Raw genomic sequence first — 24,307 nt, 5'->3', positions numbered from 1 at the left:
TTTTCCCCCATAACTAAAATACATTAATTTACATCAAATTACTGATGTATTTTAATGGTCTCTATTAAATAAAGATATAACACCTGAAGTAGATTATATGACCGATAGTTCAGATTCCATCCAATTACTTAACCTAACCTAACCTTAAATAACTAAATTATGTTTTGAGAACTTAATTTTTTTCAAAATTTTAATTTAATAAGTATGGATTTTAATCTAAAATCAGAAAGTGAAGTAAAAGAGTATATTAAAAATTTAGGAATTGAATACCGGTTTGGATGTTATAGCGAGAAAAAACCTGAAGGCAATTAATATATTCATTATCATGTTATACTTAAGTTATTTAAAAATTCATGAATCTTAGTTTCAATTAGAATAAAAATTAATATATACTGTAATTCAATATTGTAGTTTGCCATCTATTAGCTGATTTCTTGGAAGCAATAAAAAAAGACTTTGAAAAGGCTGCTAAGGTGTATAAAAACAATTGTGATGAATATAAATACGGTAAAAGTTGTTTAAAATATGGTGGATATAATCTTACTGGAAAAGGTTTACATAAAGCTGATTATAAAGCAGCATATGACTATTTTGAGAAAGGATGCAATTTAGAAGAACCTTATGCTTGTTTTAATCAAGGGCTGTTGTTAGTAACTAGAAATGACCAATTGGGAATTAAACAGGATTTATTAAAGGTTTATTTGATAAATAGTCAGAAAATATTTTGTGATATTATTATTTTGTAGGGCACAAAGTTATTAGAGAAAGCATGCAAAGCACAAAATGCCTCAGCTTGTTATTACCTTTCAGGGCTTTATATATCTGGTGCAAAAAATGGATATAAAATAGGTGATAGTTCCGTTAAGGATAATGATATCCCAAGAAATATGCAAAAAGCCTTTCAGTATGCTTTAGAAGGATGTAATTTGGATAATATGTACAGCTGTGCTAACTTAAGTCAGATGTATGCTAAAGGAGAAGGTGTAGAAAAAAATGAAGAATTAGCAAAAAAATATAAAAACAAAGCACTCGATTTACTGAAAGATGCAAACAGTAATCAATCTCTTAAATTTGGATTGGGAATTGACTAAATATATGTGCAATTTATTATGTTTTTATGAAAATATTGTGATTATTATTTCATCAAAAATGAAGTGTACAAAATTATATTTATTAATTTATAACACATATGTTACTGTATAGTGTTAAATTTGTAGTAATTTAAAGGTTTATAGAACTTTGAAATTTTGTTTTAATAAAATTGAAACCAACTTTTTGAAATTGTTCATTTAAAAAATATATAATTCACAATATTCAGAGTGTCAGGTAATATGTGAAGATGAAAAATTAATCTTTATTTTTGGTGAATTATCTCTCCCTATTCTCGTTTGATAACCATTCATTATTATTAACACATTTAGAGACTTCGCTTTAACAAAACAACCTCTACACCATTCAACAGAATTATATTGTAAAGTTTAATAAGATTAATTTGAATACACTTAATTGTTTCTGTGTTATATACAATTTTATGAAATATTGAAATTATAGCAGTCCAAGACCCCATAAAAGCCATATTTATCTTAATTTATAAAAATTGAATTTTTTCTAAGGAACTGTGCTATAATAGGTAAGAATAAATAACTAAAAAGGAAGTTGAATGGATTTGCAGATAATGTTAAAGCCATTTTTATCATACAATAAGCATGAGTTTTTAACATTGTTTACACGGCAATATAATTCACATACTTAAGTACAAAAAAGTATGTGTGGGGCGAATCCATACTAGTCACCTTCAAAATAAATTAAATCATAATTTCCTGATTTCAAATCTGAAATCAGCGGTGGTTCTAATGACCGTCGATTTTTTATATTTCTTGTAGAATTCACTCACACAACTGATTTCCAACTATAATATGTCTATGTCTGGCACATACCTTCAAATAGGCAAAAAAATTCATTTAATAAAATAGTGCTTTAAAGGCGTCTAGTGGTTGTGTTATATTTGTTATATAGCGGCAGGATGCCAGAGAATAAGTTGTCTCGTAGCTAAGAAAGCAAATTACCATACTATCTTATAGACATCAAAAACTTATCTCTCTTATCACAGGTATCAAGCGTTCACAGAAACTATAATATTTTAATTAATAATGCTTTCAACTGTTTGAAATTGTTTATTTAAATAAAATACAACATTTCATAACAAAATAGAAATATCACACAGTACTTGAAAACAAACATGTAAGGCATTATTTTGCTTCTTTTTTATATTATTTTATGTTCTACAAAGAAAATAATTTTTGTAATATTTTCTTTATTTTTTTAACAATATGTTTATCAAAATACTGCATTTACTATTTACACATCATATCTTCATAAAATCTTTTTATACACAATAAAGGCAACAGTAATAAATCTTATTATTTTCAAATTTATATCTAAATCAATTATCAATAATTAAAATATCAATCATCTTCAAAAGTTTAGCTTATCACAAATATATAATTCTTATAAAAACTCCATTGTATTAAGTTTAACTAATTTATCCGTTTTTCTAATGTTAGGTAAAGCTTCCAATGTAAAAGGTTTTTTGAAATTGTCCTTGTTAAGTGATGATCCTGGAAATAAATCAAATTGTTAAAAACACTTTTTAAATATCTTAGGGTCCATGCATTTTACCTGCACCACTGAGCCAATTATTTCCAAATCCTTTCAATGTGGGGGAATTTAAAGTTGGGTAGTCAAAATTTAAGTTTTCTATAGACCTAGTTTTGTTCCTTTTGGCAAAATCTGGAAATTGAGGTTGGCCTTTTTTGAGTTCGTATATATATGTGTTCATGAATAATTATTAAATGTAACATTAGAATATTCATACAAGGCACACTTAATATTGACAATTTCATTAACTCTTACATATTATTGAATGAATGTTCTAATGTTTTAACTTTATTTTCACATATCTTTAACAAAGTTACCTCGCCAAGTGTTGAATACTTTTTGAGTATCTAGTCTAGACGACTGACTTAGTAATTCATTAGCTCTTTTGGTTGCTGGCGGAAAATAACTCGTCGCAATATTTTCATTATTAACATTTGACTAAAACAAATAAAAAATTCTGAATATAAAATATGTTAATTATATAAAAATAGTGAATTTAAAATCAATAAAAATAGAACCCATTTAAAGTATATTTAAAACAACAAAAACATCTATCTTATGTTAAATGTATAAATATATATGTACAATTAATTAATACCAGAAGCTAATACTACATGCATCAATATTATACTTATAATAATAAAAATACAGTGCATAAACTCAATAATGTTTACCTCGGTTTTAAAAATACGATTGGAACTAGTTGCAATTCGACTGTGATATTGTCCTGTGCAAATAAGCGGCGTGCAAACAACAACAAAATGAATATCCGACGGCCAGCTCTCAAACAGAAATCTAAATCAAAAGCAAGATGATTTCATTTCAGGCAACTCAGAACAATGTTTCACCTTATCTAAGGAATTTTGTTTCTCCAACGATATTTCGCTGTTTAATCTGGCCGGCGCTGTTTGTATGTCCGAGAATCTCCCTATTATGGAAAAGTAATAAAGTTTGTAACACATTGTTTTCGCAGTTCGAAATGATCACCGGATATAGATGAAATATATATCAATTAATATTTAAGTTGTCAAATTTGACAATTGAGGTGTCAATTCAATGTTAATTAAAAATGTATATTTTAGAACCTAAAACTCTATTGAATAATATGTTAATATTATTTAAAATTGTATTACGGGGAAATATACAACTTATACTAGTTGTTAGAACCATTAGAATTAAATGTATTAGACAACAATGGGAGTTGATGTTTCAAGATAAAAATTTATCGCATCCTGACATGAAAACTTAATAAATATTTAATATATTTTTCTATATTAGAATTTCTAATTTTAAACGAATAACCATGAATTATACGTACCGGCAGGTGGTAATTTCGTTCTTGTATAAACGATTTCAGGTAATTTATATTTCTGGCTATCGTCCAGCCAGATCGCTTGTTCTTTAATCGATTCTAAATCACTAAAAATAATGCGTTCAACATCAAGTATCTATTACAGTGTTATTTAACCACCTATAGTTACAGTCCTTCTTCAGGCTTCCAGCCAACTTTTGACTTATCTGACTTAACAGTTTAATGTTCTTGTCCTGTTTCCGTATAGTTTCCAAGTAGTCCTCCCTTTCTTGTTCGAACTCGCCCTGTATATCACGAACGTCCTTCTCTAGCATCCGAACTTTGTATCGAAATCGTCGCAGAGACTCTGTTTTTAAATCTAACTCGTGGCTTATGTCCCTGTATTGGTTCTGTAGTAGTTCGCGATCTTCATTCATGTCAATCTTCGCTAATAGATGAGCTATGACGCTATAGCAAAAATATAAATATAGTGACAGTTCTATTATAATAATTAAAATTTTAATAGCGGTTAATGATTTTTAGTAAAACTTTTATAATCATAAAGTCATAAAGTATACTGTATACCAATGTAATTTATATGGAGACAATTCGAATTATTAGACGGGTTTTATCAATTTGTGTAACCTTATATAGAGTCCCATCCCTACGATGCCCCTAATTTGGATGTGTAAGTATTTTATGTAATTTAAAATAATAGAAAAAATTATTGTCGTTTATTCCGCCCGTTTCAAACGTCAAAGTAATTTTTGGGTATTTTAAATGGCATAACGAACGTTCATACCGAACGAAACTCCGATTAGAATTATATATAATCAAATCGGGTGAATGCAGATAGCGTCTTTTGATAACCTCAAACTTATGACTGATTTGTAAGCACAAAACATAGAAATATAGCCTGGGAACTTAAGTAAGAATACATAAGTATAATATGTCAAAAAAATGCAATTCGTCCAATTCATACACAGGAGAATTAAATTTTAATTTTTGGAATTAGATTTTGAGAAATAATGTATAGAATAGGTTCGTAATATTAATTGTCCTACATCAAGAACGTAATGAATAAAACGTAAGAAGTGAATTTTAGTATCAAAATTATCAAAAAGAGTATTAAGGCCAAATTTTGATACTTACCTTGCTCTTCTTTCGGCGGCTATCTTCTTCTTAAGTCGCCTTTCGGATAATTCTTTATCATCGGCCTTTTCACCCCCAATTAAAGACTTTTTCAACACTTCGATTCTTTTCAAGATCTCTTCTTTGGGACAGACCTCTTTATGATTATCCTTGATTTCTTCGTTCAGTCTCCTGATGTTTTCCTCGTATTCCTGCTTGATGGTCTGAATTTGTTTCAGTACTATTTCTTTTTCGTGCTTTTCGCTGTAATTTGTTTTATTCTTTTAGTGTCTATTTAAGGATATTTGTGGTTGTCGCTCACTTTTCATGTAGATTTCGCAGTTTTTCCATTTCGTTTTGATATTCTTGAAGCAGTTTATCTCTCTTGGCGTCCAATTCGGAATTTTTGGACTGAATGTTTTTGTTTATCTCCGTCTTGTTGATGTGCTCATTTGAGCCAGTTAGGTCAATCACGTGTACAGCGTTAAGGTCTGGTCGAGAAGTTAAGAGGCTCTTGAGTTTCTCAATTTCTTCTTGGTATTGTCTCACTAGGGCATCCTTGGGATCCTATTTAATTTTTTTTAATAAAAATCATATTATTTAGAGTTATGTTTTACCTCGTTAACTTTCGGTTTGTTACTGATATTTTTTGCTCGATTGGCATATCTTAAAGTAGATAATGTTTCCATATAGTCTTTATCAGCAGGACTGACACAGGCTATCATAAGAGTTCGTGTACTACCGCCTAAAGAATCCTAAAAATATAATAATGTATTTGAATATTTCAACATTTTTAAGCATCGATTTTTTCCTAATTAAATTTTGAGCGAGTTGAGTAGAAAATAGATAGGAAAGTAAGATTGCTCAGGTAGTTACGCGCTTTAGATTGTATTGAGGGCTTACCTGTAATAATCTAGTTAGCTTTGAATCTCTATAAGGGATATGTTTTGCCTTTCCGTCTACTAAGGCTGATATAACATTTCCAAGGGCACTTAGTGATAAATTGATTTTTGTCGCTTCTTTTAACCTGTCTCCGGTGGCTCCAGTCTTGGTCTGTCTTTCGGAACCAGCCAGGTCCACCAGATTTAGTTTTCCTAAAAAGAAACTTTCTAATATCTGGAAAATTTAAAACATAATTCTCTAATCATTTTTTTATAACATCTTTATTAGATACGCTTAGTACAATCTTAATTTATTACTACTTTTCCTATGTACTTGGATTAATTAACAAGCAAGACGGGTGCGAGAAAATACATCAGTATGTATTCCTCAATTATAAAATTATAATTATTTATTAATTATTAACTTATAGCTATAGCTTACACTAAATGTATACACTTTATATAAATTCGTATGGTTTTGTTCGCTTCAGTCTCCTGACATCCTGCGCGCTGTCCAGCAGTTGTATTGCTTCCACGTTAGTATGATTTAGTAATCTTCTTTCGTGTTTCAACGCGAAATCTTGGATAACTTCGCAAATCCATTTGATTTCCAGGTCATCGTGCAGTTCTTCATTGTTTACATAGCGATAGGCATTGGTAATCAATCGAAGAACCTTGTTTTGATAGCGTTGTATTGGCTTGATAATTGTATTATATATCAACCTCTTTGTTTTTAGATCAAGTTGAGAGTATCTTCCGACTAACCAGTATAGTTGTTTTATTTTGGCTCTAATGTGTTTTGCTTTTTGTCTAACGTGATGATTCTCTAATCATGAAGATAATAGTAACTGTTGGAATTATTAGACGCAGACATATGATGGAAAATCATCTCCATCTGATTACAGGCCTATCAGCCTTCTCAGCGCCAGTTCGAAGCTTGCCGAGAGGGCAATACTCTACGCTCTCAACTCTTTCACAAAGGAAAACAATATCATTCCAGATGAACAGTTCGGCTTTCGCGCTCACCACTCATCCGTCCGTCAGGCTACCCGTCTGGCCTCACACATCCATCAGGCTCTTGACTAACGTAAAAAGCTTAGAGCAGTTCTTCTGGACCTAACCAAAGCCTTCGACAAGGTCTGGCACGACGGATTGATCACAAAGTGCGTGCGGTTAGGCCTCCCAGAAGACCTAACCGCTCTCATCAAGTCCTATCTCTCGGACAGATCTTGTCAGGTCAAGATCAGGGAATCACTTTCCAGTCGTAAACAAATCGATGCTGGCGTACCTCAAGGTTCCCCGCTGGCCCCAGCCTTATTTAACCTCTTTATTTCAGATCTGTCGAGAAAAGAGCACATTGACTTGACTTTATACGCTGACCACACTGCTTCCTTCGCGGCCGCCGGGTTCGAAGTTACAATTCATGAACGTTTACAGAAGCAGCTCGATCATGCGGTCAAGTGGTTCAAATTCTGGAGGTTGCAAATCAACCCCCTGAAAAGCCAGGCCAACATTTTCCATAAGAAGCGTTACGCACTGCGCGTCTCGCAACTTAAGATCGACACCGCAATAATTCCATGGCTGGATAACGTCACGTACCTAGGTCTTCACTTCGACTGGCGGTTCGGTTGGCATTCCCAAATCCAGAAAGCAATCCAAAAAGGTTCGGGGAAAGCAAACCAGGTATCTTCTCTGATCTGCCCTTCTAGCAGACTTCCCATCTCCTTCAAATGCTTATTTTACAAGATGTTAATTCGGTCCGTACTCCTCTACGGATTTAATGTCTACTTCAAGTTTGTTACACCCAACCAGGTCATACGGTTTCAAGTTTTCAAAAATAAGCTCCTCATGAGAATATTAAACGCTCCATGGTTTGTCAGAAATAATTAAATTCATAGGGAAACTGACACTCAAGAAATCAAGCATTTCATATCTTAATCATTCCACAAACAACAACTCAGCCCAAGTTGTTCTGAAAACGCGCTTGTTCTCGACATGGTCGACATGCTGGGAGCTTAGCACCGCGTCACCGCCAAGCTCCCCCCATTTTCCAGGTTGAAACGACCTCATCCATCTCTACAGTCATAACTTTTGCCACCATACAACAGTATCCAGTTGTGTGTTAACTCAGATTCGCGAATCAATAGAATCGCCGGGCCCTCGTGCCCAATAACGGTTGCCCGATCAGCGGGTGCCATATCCCCAAATTTAATGCAGTAGCAGTAGCGATCCACAGGGGTCAACTGTGAGGCGGTTTCGGTTTAGTGTATTGGCAAGCCCAGAGGCAGTCCCACATAACCCGGTCCAACTTGTCATTCCAGGGCAAGTCTCCGCGACCAGGTATGCGTCATGCGTTCCACGGCCTGTTTTTTAGGCCAGAACAAAAAAAAGACATATGATGGAAAATATATAATAAGTATTTGATCAGTGATAACGGCAATTTTTATTAGGTATTGGACTTAATTCGTGGCATTTCGTAAAACATGATAAATGATGGCATTTTTGCGTTGGATTATCAACTTTGATGACAAAAAACCTAAACAAAAAACCATCAAAGTCAGATAAAAATCCAACCTATGTGTTTAATGGAATGGTTTAATGGAGATATAGTGTCTCATTGTAACAACGGTAATTCTAAAGGTTATTAAGATATGTCTTTACATTTTAGTGCTATTATCTTCTGCTATCTTCTTTCTTAACAAAGCAGTAACTGAATATTGCAGGTAATGAACACGATAATTTATGCATCAAGCTTCATGAAATTCTAATTTCTCAGTATAGATAAAAAGCAGTTAAGCAGTAGATAAACAAAAGCCATATACAGCAAATTAAAGATGAGCTATCTAACATAGGGTGAGATCGAAGAGTAGAATAAATAAGTAAAGAACGATGCAATTTTATTTAAAAATTTAGGTAAATAAATTATTCCTTTAACCAGGATGGTGTATTTACAGTTTTTTCGATATATAATATATCCGAGAAATATGGATAAAAGATGGAATATACGGAATATATGAATACATAAATGAAGTAGTGAAAATATACAGCAATTAAAATGAAACTAACTATATAATTTGCATAAATGGAACAAATTATGAATTATTAACAGTAAATTTGTAACCAATTTAAAGGATTCAAAACTATTAAGGTGTTTAACTATTAATGTTATAAGATATGTGACTATATGATATTTTATTGGTTGAATCCTGTGTCAATTATTTTGATTATTTACTTTATAGACCTAAGTTTTGAAAAATCAATAGTTAATTTAATGATTGTAAATATAGTTAATTTAAAATAGCAGTGACATGAGTGTCAATATATGTCTGTCTAGTTGTAAATTCGTTTTACAGTCAGACAATATTATCCTTTTCATTTTATTCTATTTAAAAAGAGATAGAATGCTGTTAGAGAAGTTCGTACATGTAACGGAGAATATATATATATATATATATCCTAACAAGTTCATCAACAAAGATTGCAATTAAGGAATGGCTTAAAGTACATAAAATAAGTTTTGAGGAAATCATGTTAAAGAATGAACTATTTCAAATTATTACTTGGTAAATATAAATGAAATGTTTAATTGCATTTTATGTAATTTAATTTAGTTTTTTAGAATTAAGTCTGAGAAAAGATGCATAGTAGATCAAATTACTGAATGTTATGGCCACAGGGTATTACAGCTCCCTCCCTATCACTGCATTTTTAATCTAATTGAGTTGATATGGAGTATTGTAAAGAATTATTACAATAGATATTCAGGTCTAGGAGGATAATCAAACCAGAACTGTCTGGATTTATTGAAAGAGGCATTGTCGAAAATAACACCTTCGATTTGTATGAGCTCGATCAAATACATTGAAGAAGAAATTGACAAATGGTCCTATCTAGAGCAAGTTTTTAATCGATTGGAAAGAAACAGCTTGGTTATTAACTTGATAGTATTTCTGAAAGTGACTGTGATTGAATAAAACTTTATGAATGTTGGTTTATGATTAAATACTGACGATTACCAAGACAGGGTGATGAAAGAGGAAACCACTAAAGGTCAGTATACAATTAATATACTTTAATTGTAATCTTGTAATTGTTGTGTTATTGTTCAGAATATACATGAACGTTTGGTTAACATGTGTGAGTAGAGAAATAACACTAACTATTTTGCAGATATGGCAAATACACTAAGACGAAAGATGTATACAGATAGTAACAGGACAAACTAAAGAGAAATCTAGTGATATCATAATGACTTTATAAGAATTGGATCGAAAGAAAAAAGAACTAAGCGTAAAACATAAATATGCTCTCTAATGAAAGTAAAATACATTACTCAGATATACAATTGTTAATTAAGTGGATTAGACCTTCGGGGGATACCACTACATACAAAAACGCGTCTAGAACCCTATCGATACTAGTGTGGAAAAAAACTCAATGTATATATAATAAAACAACTCTAACCTAAAAATTGTTGTGGCTGTAAAATTAATTGTAGTTTTAAGTTCTTCGATAATAAATGCATTTGATGTACTATAATGTTAAAATAAATTATATTTAACAGAATATTTATTCAATTATTATATTTATATTAAAATTTTATTATATGTTAGAGCCTAAATGTAGTAAAACTCAGAGTAGCTGCGGCAACATTGCGACGTTTCCCGTGTCACTGCTATTTTGAGTTGACTATACATTATTTTAATATACATTTCTAAGTTGTAAAAAATAAATTACCCAATTTTGTTCGTTATTGTTTTAATATACAAACATATACTACTTCATTTATTATTACATATTTATGCTTACAACATAAAAATATACTTATAATTAATGCTCTGAATGTTGTTACAGTTCTGAAAATAATCTGTAGTAATTTAAAATTATCAATACTATATCGAAATTTGACAGAAATTGGATCTAATTAAATGCTATTTGAAACAATTTAGTAACTATTCTTCAGATAGTTTACATATATTTTATTACGTCTTATCATACATTTATTTATTATATATATATATATATATATATATATATATATATATATATATATATATATACATTTATTAATTCAATTAGTGTTATATATCTAATACATTTCTGATCTTATATTCTGATAATACTATGAAAACAATTTTTAGAAACGTATCATTATTAAATTATTCCTTTTGCTCTGTTATAAGAGAAACATAATTGTAAATCGGAGTTACGTGTTAAGCTAATTAGTCAAATTACCGTCTATATTTGATTCCTCCTCGTAGTTTTTTTATTAACACCTAATATTAAAATTGCGCCATCTATATTTTTTGCCGCTAGTGAAATTAACCTTGGAAAATAAACTCCGTTTTCACTAATTACCGAGGACATGAATAAACTAGATATCGATAAACTGGAGACGTAATACAACATAATTTTTAAATATTTTATAAGATTGTTTTACTATGTCTTACCTTTTCTGATGCTTTCGTTGTTGTTAATGTTACTGACTTGTTCTATACTAATCGTAAATATGCTATGACTTCTCGAGCTGTTCTGATTCATCAACGTAGCGCCGATCATTCTGTTTTTCGATCCTATATTTAACAAATGTTCGCATTCTTGAGCATTATGAACTGGATGCACCGTTAAACCTGTCAAAAATATTTTTTTAATAGATGGCGCTACTAACGTATGTTATTTGTTATAATTAAGAAATTGTGAGTAGTCTCCTTGAATGCAACATTCAACATAGTTAACTAGACAGAAACATTTGGGAGAAACTTTATTTTATAGGTTTTTGAAAATATAAAAGAGTAAATCTGTGAATTATTGAATCAATAATAAAATACAAGAATAAATTGTAATAGTAAATTGTGTATAAAAATATAAATTATAGTTTATATAAAGATCTAATATAGACAATTTCTTAGCTCTAAAATAAAATGAAAGAAAGAATCTAACCCAAAAAATAACAAGCAACTGTTATAAACAATATTAATTCCGTTAAACAAAATACCTCGTTGATGCAAGATATAGTCTATCTAAAGTTTTTTTGTACATACGACATCAAGATGTTTAATGTATTGCCTACGGCAATTTGTACATTCGTTTTAGAATCAGACAATATTTTCTATCTGATTAGTTCGAACACCTAAATGAATGAGTCTGTCAAAGTCGTCCGGTTGTGAGACGTATGCAAAATTCTTGAAAGCAATAGTGATAAGAGGTTGTAACTCTAACCTATAAACTGTTGTGGCTGTATAATTAATTGTAGTTTTTAGATGTACTATAATGTTAAAATAAATTATATTTGATAATATTTTTGTTCAATTATTTAGATTAGAATTTTGTTGTATGTCTCAGCCAAACTGAACTAAAACTCAGAGTTGATGCGGCAACATTGCGACGTTTTGATGTCACAAATTTAGATGACGTACGTATAAAATAACTTTGTATAGATTGTACACTGAAAAGTAATTTTTACAGAACATCGCTTGACCACATGTTGCCAAATTGATTCAAATTTCAAAGGGCGAACACGTCCTTATTCAAGAAACATTCTTCTTCGGAATATTTACAACATGTTTCGGTCAATTGAATATAGCTTACCTATATTGACAGTATTTTCAGTCTTATAAAGAAGCGAAATATCACATTGTCACATAGTATTAAGTGCTTGCCAACATTTTGATTATTTATTCACTTTAGAAATACATTTATTGATACAAATTGGGACGTTATATATTAATCAAAATATAGTTCATCATTATCTACATCTTTTTTCCAACTTTCTGCCAACATGCCTTGTCGAAAGAACGTTGTTAGTTTGGTAGCGATCCAATCATCGGTTCATTTTCCCACTATTTATTATTTCAAATCACTGCAAGTGCGCTGGGTGCAACAGAACTTCCTATTGGCGCTGTAATAATATATCTCCCACAGCTCCTGCAACGTGATACCGAGAGTTGTCATGCAACAAGATTACTTGACGTCTGTTACTCGCTATTGATGGTCTCTGTTGTTGTCATCAATACGTCGCTCTCCATTCAGTTCATTCAGTTTTGGCAGCTCCTAATACACTATATCTAAGCGATATCAACATATGCACAGCAAGATTTTATAGCCATGAATATTCTGCTTCCGTGTCAATTTGTATGTTACTGCTGGTCAATGTTATGACATTATGCGCTTGGGATTGTAGTTGTAACATAGATCTACTTTTCATCGCCAGTCGCAATATGTCATATGTTTTTACTGGCAAAGAATGAAATCGCAGATTTGAAATGATATTTTCAGTCAATTCGTATCGTGCCACTTTCTCTCCATTTTGGATCTTTCCCAGAGCACGTTAACGTCCGGAAATAGTTTGTTCTCTGAGAGTTTACGCGGAGTTTACATCCAATAATCCTTGCATTGTGTTCAAAATTTGGTCCTCCAAACTACTCTTTATCATTAATATCGAAATCGCCACTTTTAAATCATTGCAATCAAATTTAACAATTAAGATATAACTGAACAGCATCACCACAAGTTTCTAAAAGTGTTTGATAGGCTTGGGTAATAATATTTTTTTAAATCAAACAACGAAAGTAATAAATGAATAAAATACAAAATTTACACTTATTTACATTAATACTTCGATAGATATCGCTGATGAAAATACATACAAGCACCTAATATATTCGATATTTCTTTATCAAAAAATATTTATTACTTCTTATTATATATAAAAACAATTTTAACAAAAAAATTATTAAAAAAATTGACCGTACTTAACATACTTAATACTTAAGTGCGTCTTTTGACAATTGCTATGAAACCATAAAAACAATGAGTCCAGAAAAATCATTAAATCAATATTACATCGTTAGAGGAGAAAGGAAACCAGGCGACTAGCAATCCATTAAGTGTTTAAACAAATTTTTAAAGGTGACATAAGCAAATAACCGGTCTTTATGTCTGCCATCACGAGCTTGTGTCATTAAGTAATATAAACAAAATTAGAGGCTATTTATATTTCATTTATGGTTTACTTGGACAAACATTTTTCCAACAACCCGAGTGCAGAGGTCTTTCACTATATCGCAGGCTATAATAAATCATGAAGTAAACCCCAAGTGTGACACTGAGTGACAGAATTGGTCTTCCAGTATTTACTTGACAGTTGCATGAATATATGCGATATTCGGCAAGGCTTTTTTTTCTATTTTTAGATTAACAAGAAGTTTAATTAAAAGGACCTTTATATAAAAAGCGTTGCTTTTAAAATAATATTAATATTCTTCAAATAAAATGATGCCGTTTATAGTCCTTGTATATGTAACAGCCAATGTATGTCATCAAAATTTATAATGCAAGGTTGCCGCGTCAAATGTAACTTTTCATTTGTTTTGGCAACAAAATACTAATGTAAATAAAATAATGAAACAACAATAATATTAGCAAAATGAGAAAGAAAAATACTTTGAGTTTAAAAGGGATTTTACATTTTTATGCACTATATTTGGCAATACTTTCAACGGTGTTGATGACGTGCATTGAGAAGTTTTATTGGAAAGAATTAACGGCATAACCTTCTGTGGTTGGTTGAAAAGAATGAGATTGGTTAAGAAATTCAAAAATTATGATTTCGGTGTTAAAGATAAAGAACGCCCATAATGGTAATCGATGAAAATCTTATTCAGATGCAAGAGCATATTGAAAGAAATTTTTTATCAAATATCACTCAATAAAGACTATTTAACTTTAAGAAGTTAAAAATTGTATTGCATTGAATGATATACAAAATGTTCCACTACGTTAATATTCGTTAAACTGTAGACTCTTTGAGTTCGGGTAAAATCGAATTTTGCAATCGGAAATAATCGCCGGACGATCGCCATTTTTGACGCTCCCTGGGAGTGGGTTAGATCCTTTGAATTTTTGATTGATTTTATTTAAATTATTTTGAATAAATTTATTAAAATAAATATTATGTTTATAGAAAAAACTTAGTGTATCAATTCTGCAAGAAGACATTCCTGGGTATAATCCATTATTTCAGCTAACATTGTGAAAACACATCGACAGTTCGTCAACCACCAGCTAGAGGATTAATATTTTTCATTAAAGGAGTTTGTTCTTCAAGAATAATAACACAAATTTTATCGACTGGTAACAATTAGAAGTATATTTTAGTCGTTATATGTTTTAGTAATAACATCTATTTTAGGTAAAGTATCCCTTGAATGTACTGAGACACATGCGGGGCATAAATATGAGATTCGTTACAAAAATTGACAAAAGCCCAAGAGAATAAACACAAAGATCAATTGACTGCAGCTCTAACTGTTGATAGAATTTTTCAGAATGCTAGAGTGGTAGAAAATAATACTCTAAGGATACATGTGCTGACATGAGTTGACAAACCGTTTCTTAAAAACACATAATATTAATTGTTAACGACATGATGATCTAACAGCTACTACTCTAAAGGTAGAAGAGTGGAACAAAGAGCCTTTCTATTTAAAATAAAATAGGTAATGAATTCATGTTTTGTACAGTGATGTCTTGCCTAATAATTTAATTACTTTTATAGATTAAATACAACTAAAATAATTCGTAGAGTCATTCTAACAAGCAAATTGAAAATAACTTTTCCATTTCCATAATTTTTTGCAGATTACTATAAAACTTTCGATGAATATTTGTTGAATCCCAATAAAATTTTACAATTCAATGTGTTTTTATCCTTGTTATTCATTTACTTTTGTAATTCTACCATTGTGAACTGTAAAAAGTGTATATATCATTCTTTGTTATATTCATGTTTATAATTTGACAAATTTATTGGTCTTCATGTCAATGTCTAAATCAAAAACAAATTTAAATAAAATCTTATTAAGATGTTACCTTTGCCATCATATTTAAATTCACTGTTTTGATTTTATTTAGCCTACATTTACTTATATTTAATTCTACCAATTTAGTCAGTGTTTTCATAACTAAATTAATTCATAACTGATATAAACACAAGATTAACCTCAAATAATCTAACAAAATTGTTCATCAACATTCTTCAATAAAATTATCACACTTTTTAATTAAAAATCAACTAACCAAATAGTTAATTTAAAAATGTCCTTCTTTCCTTCTTCAAAGATGATTAATATTGAACCACTAATCTAATACCTACTAGTAAACGCGCAACATCCAATAATGAATATAGAAAAAAATTATGAAACAGCAGAAAACTTCTATTACCAGAAGTCTAACCTCAACAATATACTTCTCTCGGATGCTGCATCGTAAATGCCAACCATAGAAAAAATAGAAATTTCACGGTATGGGCGACCTTGGGGAAATGTTTTGTATAGTTCAATCAACGGTAGCGTTGCGATCGCAAATTGTGATTGGCTAGTTTAAATTCGTGATGCCGCCACTAACATGGAACGTAATTGTGTGATGGAACGTGATGAAACGTTTAGATAAAGAAATCTTCGTTTTACGTTGTGCATATTTTCTGTTTTACATTAATTATTATGGAATAATAATATAAAAATTGATGACAATGTGTCAGTGTAGTAAAAGATGTAGTGTACCGGGGTAAAAATCTACTACGGAAATTAGACATCGCTTCCCAAATAATGATCTCGCTCCTTTCCAAAAATGGGTTGATCAAGTAAATAGTAGTAAGTTACCTGGATAAACCACAATGCAAATACATCAACGTCATGGTGTCTGTCAAGGACATTTTTGTGAAAAATTTAGAATTACCCTTCCTTCACGAACAGGTATTGGGGTAAATGCATATCCAACATTGTTCTTATCAGGTGCATATAAAATTATCTATCTACTACATGTCTGTTTATATAGTTTGTTTACAGAAAATCAAAACCTACTTATGAAGATGTTAGTGGTAATAAAATTCAATTAATCTACCAAGTTGATCGTATGCTGTCTGTGTGATGTCTCTACATAAAGAAGTCTTACAAGAAGGTAATAGTTAAGGTAATTGGATAATTAGTAGTAATAACTACTGCTTTTAATTGTAAAATATCCCTAAAATATTTGTAATACTGTAACTTTTTAGAACAATCAGTGTTCAATAATTTTATAGTCGAGCTATTGTATATTTAAATTTGATTGCCTTGTTAAGAAAATATTTGTTACGGTGCCATCAATTAAAAATTTAATTGCTACTTTTAGGGGATTTATTACCTTAAAAAAATCTATTTTATCTAAATTTACAAATAACTACATTTGTTTAACAAATCTTAACCAAGATTGCTTAAAGAATTTTGTTGGATCTATTAGAGGTCATGGAAGTAGAAACAGCATCCTTCAGCTAGTATGTTCGAGAAATTTTTAAAAGGGCACATCATCACTTCAATTTTCTCATATCATTGTTCCGCAGAAAATTGTGAAGAAGATGAACATGTTAGATAACTTATATTCTTTTTTAACGGGAGATCTAGTACCACTTGAGGTTGTTAAATCACCAGTTGAGTCTATATTTTCAGTTCCAGAGAACTTTGCTCTGAGAAAAACAAGAGTCTAATATTGTATTTTAGTCTTATTTCAGGCTATTTAACAAAACTTCTGAAAAAGAGACAACATGCAATATTTGTCTACATTCTATATTAAGTAGTTCCACAGATTAAATACCCTAAAATCTAAATATCTTTAAAAAAGACATAAATTATTAGTGTTTCAACTGTCCAATCCATAATGATTTTCAAGAACAAATTTTAAAAGTTATTATGAGGTATTTAAAGTTTACCTTCAATATATCAGTTTACCTTCAGATAAGTTAGAACTCTAATAGATCCCATAAAATTGATGGCACTAAAGAAATTTGGGAAGGCGTTATAGAAGAATTAGAGATATTTTAATTTTGCCTAGATTAGAGTTCATAATTGTTTTTTTTTGCTTTTTGTTTATATATATTTAAATTATTTACACTTATATATATTTGTATAGGATTTTATTTTAATAAATTAATGTTAAAAATTAAGTTTGATTTTCATTTAAATACTATTGGCCAATAAATGTGACCTCACAAAGTAATCAGGCGAAATGGCAGCCCTATCAATGCAAAGTATTTTTCTTACAGTTTTCTACATAACTATTTTAAACTAACCAATCAAATTCACGTTGTCAGCGCCGGCAATGATTAAACTAAGCAAAACTTTGCCCCACTACTTCCCATTGGAGTTGCACACCTCTGATGCCGACCGGCAAAAAAATTGATCGGCTATGAGTACACGACAATACCCGAAGGGTAATTACGATTATACCCGAACGCACAGGGTGCGGAGACTAACGATTGCTCACTACGTTACCCTCTAAGATATATAGTTGTATTTTATAAATTTGTAAAATAAAAATTGTAAAAGTGTAGCTTACCTGACACAGCGAGTCCCTCATTCGTAGTTTCTTTTAAGCTAAGTGTGCTACTTGAAGCCATTTTATCATTTGGCACTAATAAATCTCTAAAATAAAATAAAAAAATTAATGACAGCAATCTAAAGTAAGGTTATGTTCTAATGTAATGTAAGGTTACATACCTAATCTGCTCGTTGTAAATTTCCAAATAACTAACTAATGCGAGATACTTAACACCTGTTGTGACTGCTATTGCTTCGAATATGTGCTCGAACGCCCTAGATATAACACCTTTCTGGCTGGGATCAGGCCCTTTGATACCTTCCATCGTGAAGGATTTGCCACAGCCTGTTTGTCCGTACACGAAAACTGTCGCATTATAACCTTCTAAAACGCTCTGAAAAACATACGTAGGTATATTTTTCATGATTAAGTATTCACACGATTTCAGCATTTACGAATTACCTCTACTAGGGGATAACAAATATCATTATATATCATTTCCGTATTGGAATCTTGGTCATAGGTTGAATCAAAGGTAAATGTTTTCGGAAATGCCGGTCCCTCTCCTGGATCCCAAGTCTCTATTGCAGGATTCTGTATTTTTATTACACACTAAAAATAAGCATAAAAAATATTAATAAATAAAAAATAAAGAGTAAACCAAATTACGACTATGCAACGACAAAAGACTGACATGATAAGATTAGAGTGACATATTGCTATTTTTTTAACTTACAATTTGTCTTTATGCTAACTTAAATCTAGGTATATAACTAGGAGGACCCATCGGCCCTAAGGTCTCTGGTGAAATAATGTTTATACATGTCACTGCTGAATTTTTTAATATATGCACCTCACTACACAACACTATACAAGATCTGATGGTTTGATTCTTTTGAGTCTGTGTCCTGTTCTGGTGGTATCCAAAAGTTGCAATATTTCAATATTCGTATCAGAATGGAGTCTTTCCTCATGCCCCCTTGCAATTCGCTTGATTTCTTAACTGACTGTGGGTATCTCAAGGTCGCGATGTAGGTAATCAGTCCTATAGTATTTGGGTGCACCTACAATACCTCTTAGGACTTTGTTCTGAAAATTTTTTATTTTATTTATGTTACTCTTTGCAGAACAACCTCATAATTGAACTCCGTATAGGTTTCAATATTTGCTTATATAATAGCAATTTGTTATATACTGATAATTGTGATTTTCTTCCAATTAGCCAGTACATTTTCCTATATTTCAATTCCAGTTTATTTCTTTTCTTCTTTATATATTCCTTCCAGCGAAGTTTTGTATCGAGATTCGAGAAGATTTGTAATTTTCGTGAGGCTTCTTCACTATTGTCTCTGACAGCTATAATCGCAGTATCATCAGCAAATGTAGCCATCGTGATATTTTCCATTTGTGGTATATTACAAGAGTAAAGTAGATAAAGCATTAGTCCCAGTACACTTCCTTGTGGTACACCTGCTTTAGCTTCTTTTATTGTAGAGTAAGCTTCTTCTTGTTTGACTCCAAACATTGTAATTGTAATGTATGGTTTTAATAGTTCGGTGTGTTGTTTTGGTAGCATTTTCTGTAGTTTATGAACAATGCCTTGATGCCAAACCTTATCGAAGGCTTGTGCTACATCTAAGAATATAGCTGAGCATACATTTTGATTTTCGTAGGCTTTTTCAATAACACCTGTTATTCTGTGAACCTGGTCAATTGTTGAGTGATTGGTAATAAACCCAAACTGATGTGTTGGTATTATTTTTTTCTCTCTAAAATTGTTATATGAAATATGAAACCTGATGCTATAATAAAACTCTGAAGCAAGATAATGCCCAATTACATATTGCAAACTTGCTTAGAAATTGGAAGTGATTCTTGGAATCTTCCTCAATATTCGGCGTAGTCTTCTTTCTAACTATTGGCTGTTTCAATATAACGAATTATAGAGCAACTGAAATCGTAAGCAAGAATTGAAAACAAGGGAAATATTTGATTACTTTATACAAAAAATATCATTAATTTTCTAGATATACGCAACACTGCTATTAATAAAAAAGGCTTTTAAAATCATAACCTAACCTTTAAAGTAAAATAATATAGCCCTTTCAATAAAACAGCCAATGCACATTATAGATGACGTCGAATAATCCGGCAAAATATAAAATTTGTTTAAGCTAAGTGGATTTTAATATCACCCTACTTAAAAAGAAACAGAATACTATCTGATACGTTGGAACATGTATAGTATATTCAAAATAACAGTGAACTCACATTATCATGATGTCGAATGTATTGCCTATTTTCAAACAGTAAATTCGTTTTAAAATCAGAGATGTTCCTTCTCATTTTATTCTAGTTAGAAAGAGATACAATGCTATCAGATACGTTCGAACGCGTATCCGAATCAGCCAACAAAATTCGCCTGGTTGTCAAACCTGTTGTTTTGGCGCTTTGCTTGTTTGCATAATTTTCAAATAGTTGCTTATCATTATTTAATATAAGTTATTTTTGATATATTTTTTGTTTCATTATTTTATTTAAATTAGAATTTAATTATATGTCAAAGCCAATATGAACTAAAACTCAAGGTTTTTACGGCAATATTGCGAAGTTTCGACGTCATACATTTAGATGACGTGAGTCCGCTGTTTTATTAAACGGACTATAGCCGAATCAGTCTATAAAATTCAATTTGGGTTGGTAATGATAAGCCAATATTTGAAATGTTTACAACGTCCTTCAAATATCAGCGATAATAATTAGAGGTCATAAACTACCAAGTATTGTAAACCAAAAATCTAATTTAATGCGGCAACATTGCAACTTTCTGACGTCACCAAATTATATGAGGCCATCAAATCTAACGATTCTATTTCCTTCTCATTTTATCATTAAGTAAAAAAGAGATAGAAATTATGTCTGATGCGTCGGAACATTGGTACTAACAAACCATGTTGCCAAATGTCTGCAAATTTTTTTAAAACATTAGCGATAATAATTAGAGGTTATAAACCGGCAAACGTAAACCAAAAGTTGATAACATTTTAAATAACATTGCGACATGTTAACGTTTTAAATTTTGATGACGTGCGTGGGCTGTTTTATTGGGGCTATAAAAATAATATACGTTAAATCAAGCTACTGGTTAAAATAAAAATAAACCCTACATTTTTTATAACTTATATGTATAAAAATCTAAGATTAAAATGTAAAAACTTTGTCATTTACATGTCAATTTACTAACGTATATTTATAACCATAGAGAAATAGAGATTTAACTTTATAGCAAATTTTGGGGAAATGTTTCGCGACGTCCAACATCTAGATGTCGTTACTTTTAACTTATTACTTGCTTTAATCTTGATTTGATTGGCTCACTTCGTTTCTGTAGTACGTTTGTTGTTTATATATTTTAAGCGCCATTTTCAGTATGCCTGACGTAAGGAATACTGCGCTTAGAAATTAAATTATTAGTTCCTTAGTATATATAAGTCGGTAGTACAATAAGTAAAGTGAATTCTCGATCATTGGCCTTTAGGAAATTGTGAAGAGAATGGACATGAGGGCTCATTAAATAATTTGCATTCTATTCTAATGGGGGATGACTCTATAACTTCAATTCCAGATGTTCCTATATGTATAAACCAGCCAATAAAGTCAAGGCAATATCTTGTTCCCCAGCAAATTGTTTTATTATACTGTCAATAGGTCAGTAGGCTCTTTATTTTAAACTCTAATTTTATCACGCGATATTGCCACGTCGATAATATAACATATTTTTGTTAAATACCTGTAAAAAATGAAAATTTAAAACATTTTAATTGTACACTACATAATGTTTTTCCAGATAGAATATTACAAATAATAAGGTGTGCTATATACTTTTAGGTAAACCCATGTTAACAAATGTAGAAAAGGCAAAATACTGAAGAAGAAATTTTGAATGGTTACAAAGTTCTTTGTTTATCATTTTTTATATATAATATTTATATTTTATAGATATATTTATTTTTACATATTATATTTATTTCATTCGTCGAATTCATAAATTTATTTCAGAAATTAAATTGTTTTTTATTCAAATTCTATTGGCCAATTAAACGTGACGTCGGGGCTGACACGTGCCGCACCTGCGTGGCAAACTTTATCAAAGAACCAATCAAATGTCACAGCAAAATATTTTTTACAGGTGCCTATAACGTAGATTTAAATTGACCAATCAAATTACTTGAATAGCCGATATAGCCCCATCTGGATGTTAGGCAAAGCAAAACCTTTCGCCAGAGATCCCAATTGATTGATATTATACTCTCTATTACTCTATGTTTATAACATATCAGACATCAAGCTCTAGACCTCTTATTAAGAAAAATATCGCACACACAAAATGTGTAATAAGAGTTTCTATTCACAAAAATGTGCATGCAAACATTAACCCGTTAAGCTAAAATGAAATCTGAATGCAACCTGTACTGACCTTGCAATTATTCTCGGTTTCCCTTTTGTTCATTGGCCGACATCGTACAATAACCTTCACGTTTTCCGCCATAATTCTCGATATAAGTCAGCCTTCACGTTATTTCCTTGCTCATTATTCCCAATATCCTAAAATATCGTCAACATATTAGTGACACTGACATACGTTGACAATCTGACAATTAACTAATGCTTTTTATAAGCTAAAAAATGTCGTGGTACATTAGAGTATCTTTTTTCATTCAAGTTAATATTTCATTCGTTCAGTTTTATCCATTATTTATCGTAAAGAAATGACTATTAAAGTTATGTTATGGAATCTATTCTGTCTATTAATCGATAAAATGAATTAAGGGGTCAAAAAACGGGGTGTGAACCATGTTCGTACAGAGTTCAACGTTTTATGTACTGAATGTTCTCTGATTAACAAGTTAATTAACAGGTCAATTGAAAAGTCCCCGGCTTAACACATAGATGGCGCTACTAGAATGAAATTTATATGTTTTTTAGTTATCCCTAACCCTCAAAAGATGCGTGTATAAATTTGACAGCTGTCGGATCATTAATTTGTGAAATATAGCATTTTGAGTGAAGCAACTTTTGTTATTGTGAGAAAATGGATAACAAGGAATTTCGCATGTTGATAAAATATTGCTTTTTGAAAGGAAAAAAATACAGTTGAAGAAAAAACTTGGCTTGATGTCGAGTTTTCGGATACTGCCCTAGGAAAATCAACCATTAATGATTGGTATGTTAAGTTTAGACATGGTGAAATGAGCACCGAAGACGGTGACGCAATGGACGCCCAAAAGAGGTTGTTACCGACGAAAACATTTTAAAAATCGACAAAATGATTTTGAATAGCCGTAAATTGATAATGAATGATATAAAGATTGATAAAGATATCAACTGAACGTGTACATCATATGATTAACGAATATTTCGGTATGAGAAAGCTCTGTGCAAAGTGGGTGCCGTGCGAGCTCTTTTTTGACCAAAAACAACTACGAGTTCATGATTCAGAGTAGTGCTTGAAGATGATCAAGCGTAATATACCCGAGTTTTTGCGTCGATATGTCACAATGGATGAAACATGGCTCCATCATTTCACTCCGAAGTCCGATCGATAGTCATCTGAGTGGACTGCACACGATGAACCCGCTCCAAAGCGTGGGAGAACGCAACAGACGGCTGGCAATGTTATGGCGTCTGTATTTGGAGTGGAATAATTTTCATTGACTACCTTGAAAAAGGAAGGACTATAAACAGCGACTATTACATAGCGTTATTGGACCGTTTGAAGAACGAAATCGCCGAAAAACGGCCGCATTTGAAGAAAAAGAAAGTGCTGCTTCACCAAGACAATAGAACGTGTCAGTCAGTGAAAACGATGGCAAAAATTCATGAATCGTACTACAAAAATGGTTTCGAAAAGTTGTAGGGTCGTTATAATCAGTGTATCACCCTTGAAGGGAATTATGTTGAATAAAAAAAACTAATTTTGCCAAAAAAATGTGTTTTA

General features: G+C 31.2%; 2 protein-coding genes and 1 long non-coding RNA gene across 10 annotated transcripts in view; 2 read left to right on the top strand and 1 right to left on the bottom strand.

The window, feature by feature from the left end:
- Positions 1 to 129: 129 nt before the first annotated feature.
- Coa7 (Cytochrome c oxidase assembly factor 7) lies at positions 130 to 1,276 on the top strand. Its single transcript, XM_076401053.1, has 3 exons — positions 130 to 304; positions 412 to 695; positions 747 to 1,276. Exons 1-3 carry the CDS (start codon positions 205 to 207, stop codon positions 1,089 to 1,091), a joined length of 729 nt encoding a protein of 242 aa, XP_076257168.1. The 5' UTR covers positions 130 to 204; the 3' UTR covers positions 1,092 to 1,276.
- An 884-nt stretch (positions 1,277 to 2,160) lies between these two features.
- The window catches only part of Kif3C (Kinesin family member 3C), a 32,360-nt gene continuing 10,213 nt past the window's right edge, over positions 2,161 to 24,307 (bottom strand). The window contains exons 2-17 of one of the 8 annotated variants that reach the window (XR_013005298.1): positions 22,787 to 22,914; positions 18,772 to 18,921; positions 18,489 to 18,703; positions 18,328 to 18,413; positions 11,412 to 11,591; positions 5,984 to 6,174; positions 5,698 to 5,835; positions 5,403 to 5,647; positions 5,102 to 5,344; positions 4,130 to 4,417; positions 3,977 to 4,077; positions 3,507 to 3,586; positions 3,333 to 3,453; positions 2,976 to 3,096; positions 2,680 to 2,808; positions 2,161 to 2,618 (exon numbers count right to left, since the gene is read on the bottom strand). Coding sequence is in view for 4 of the 8 variants with exons in the window: in XM_076401046.1 (XP_076257161.1) it covers positions 2,509 to 2,618; positions 2,680 to 2,808; positions 2,976 to 3,096; positions 3,507 to 3,586; positions 3,977 to 4,077; positions 4,130 to 4,417; positions 5,102 to 5,344; positions 5,403 to 5,647; positions 5,698 to 5,835; positions 5,984 to 6,174; positions 11,412 to 11,591; positions 18,328 to 18,413; positions 18,489 to 18,703; positions 18,772 to 18,921; positions 22,787 to 22,858 (2,349 nt within the window). In the remaining 4 variants the exon portion in view is untranslated. Of the gene's footprint in view, positions 2,619 to 2,679; positions 2,809 to 2,975; positions 3,097 to 3,332; positions 3,454 to 3,506; positions 3,587 to 3,976; positions 4,078 to 4,129; positions 4,418 to 5,101; positions 5,345 to 5,402; positions 5,648 to 5,697; positions 5,836 to 5,983; positions 6,175 to 11,411; positions 11,592 to 18,327; positions 18,414 to 18,488; positions 18,704 to 18,771; positions 18,922 to 22,786; positions 22,915 to 24,307 lie in introns of those variants that run through there. The other 7 variants (XR_013005299.1, XM_076401046.1, XM_076401047.1 and 4 more) reach the window with 7 other exon arrangements.
- LOC143194349 (uncharacterized) lies at positions 14,517 to 17,935 on the top strand. The gene is made up of 6 exons (XR_013005302.1): positions 14,517 to 15,093; positions 15,152 to 15,471; positions 16,504 to 16,751; positions 16,806 to 16,917; positions 17,238 to 17,422; positions 17,493 to 17,935. It is a non-coding gene; the product is annotated as an uncharacterized LOC143194349 (long non-coding RNA).

The sequence above is a fragment of the Rhynchophorus ferrugineus genome, unplaced genomic scaffold, assembly GCF_030347505.1.
Source record: "Rhynchophorus ferrugineus isolate W39M unplaced genomic scaffold, kcgeb_rfMv2 rfM3, whole genome shotgun sequence".
Classification (NCBI taxonomy): domain Eukaryota; kingdom Metazoa; phylum Arthropoda; class Insecta; order Coleoptera; family Curculionidae; genus Rhynchophorus; species Rhynchophorus ferrugineus.
This window is presented reverse-complemented; position numbering and strand designations above follow the sequence as displayed.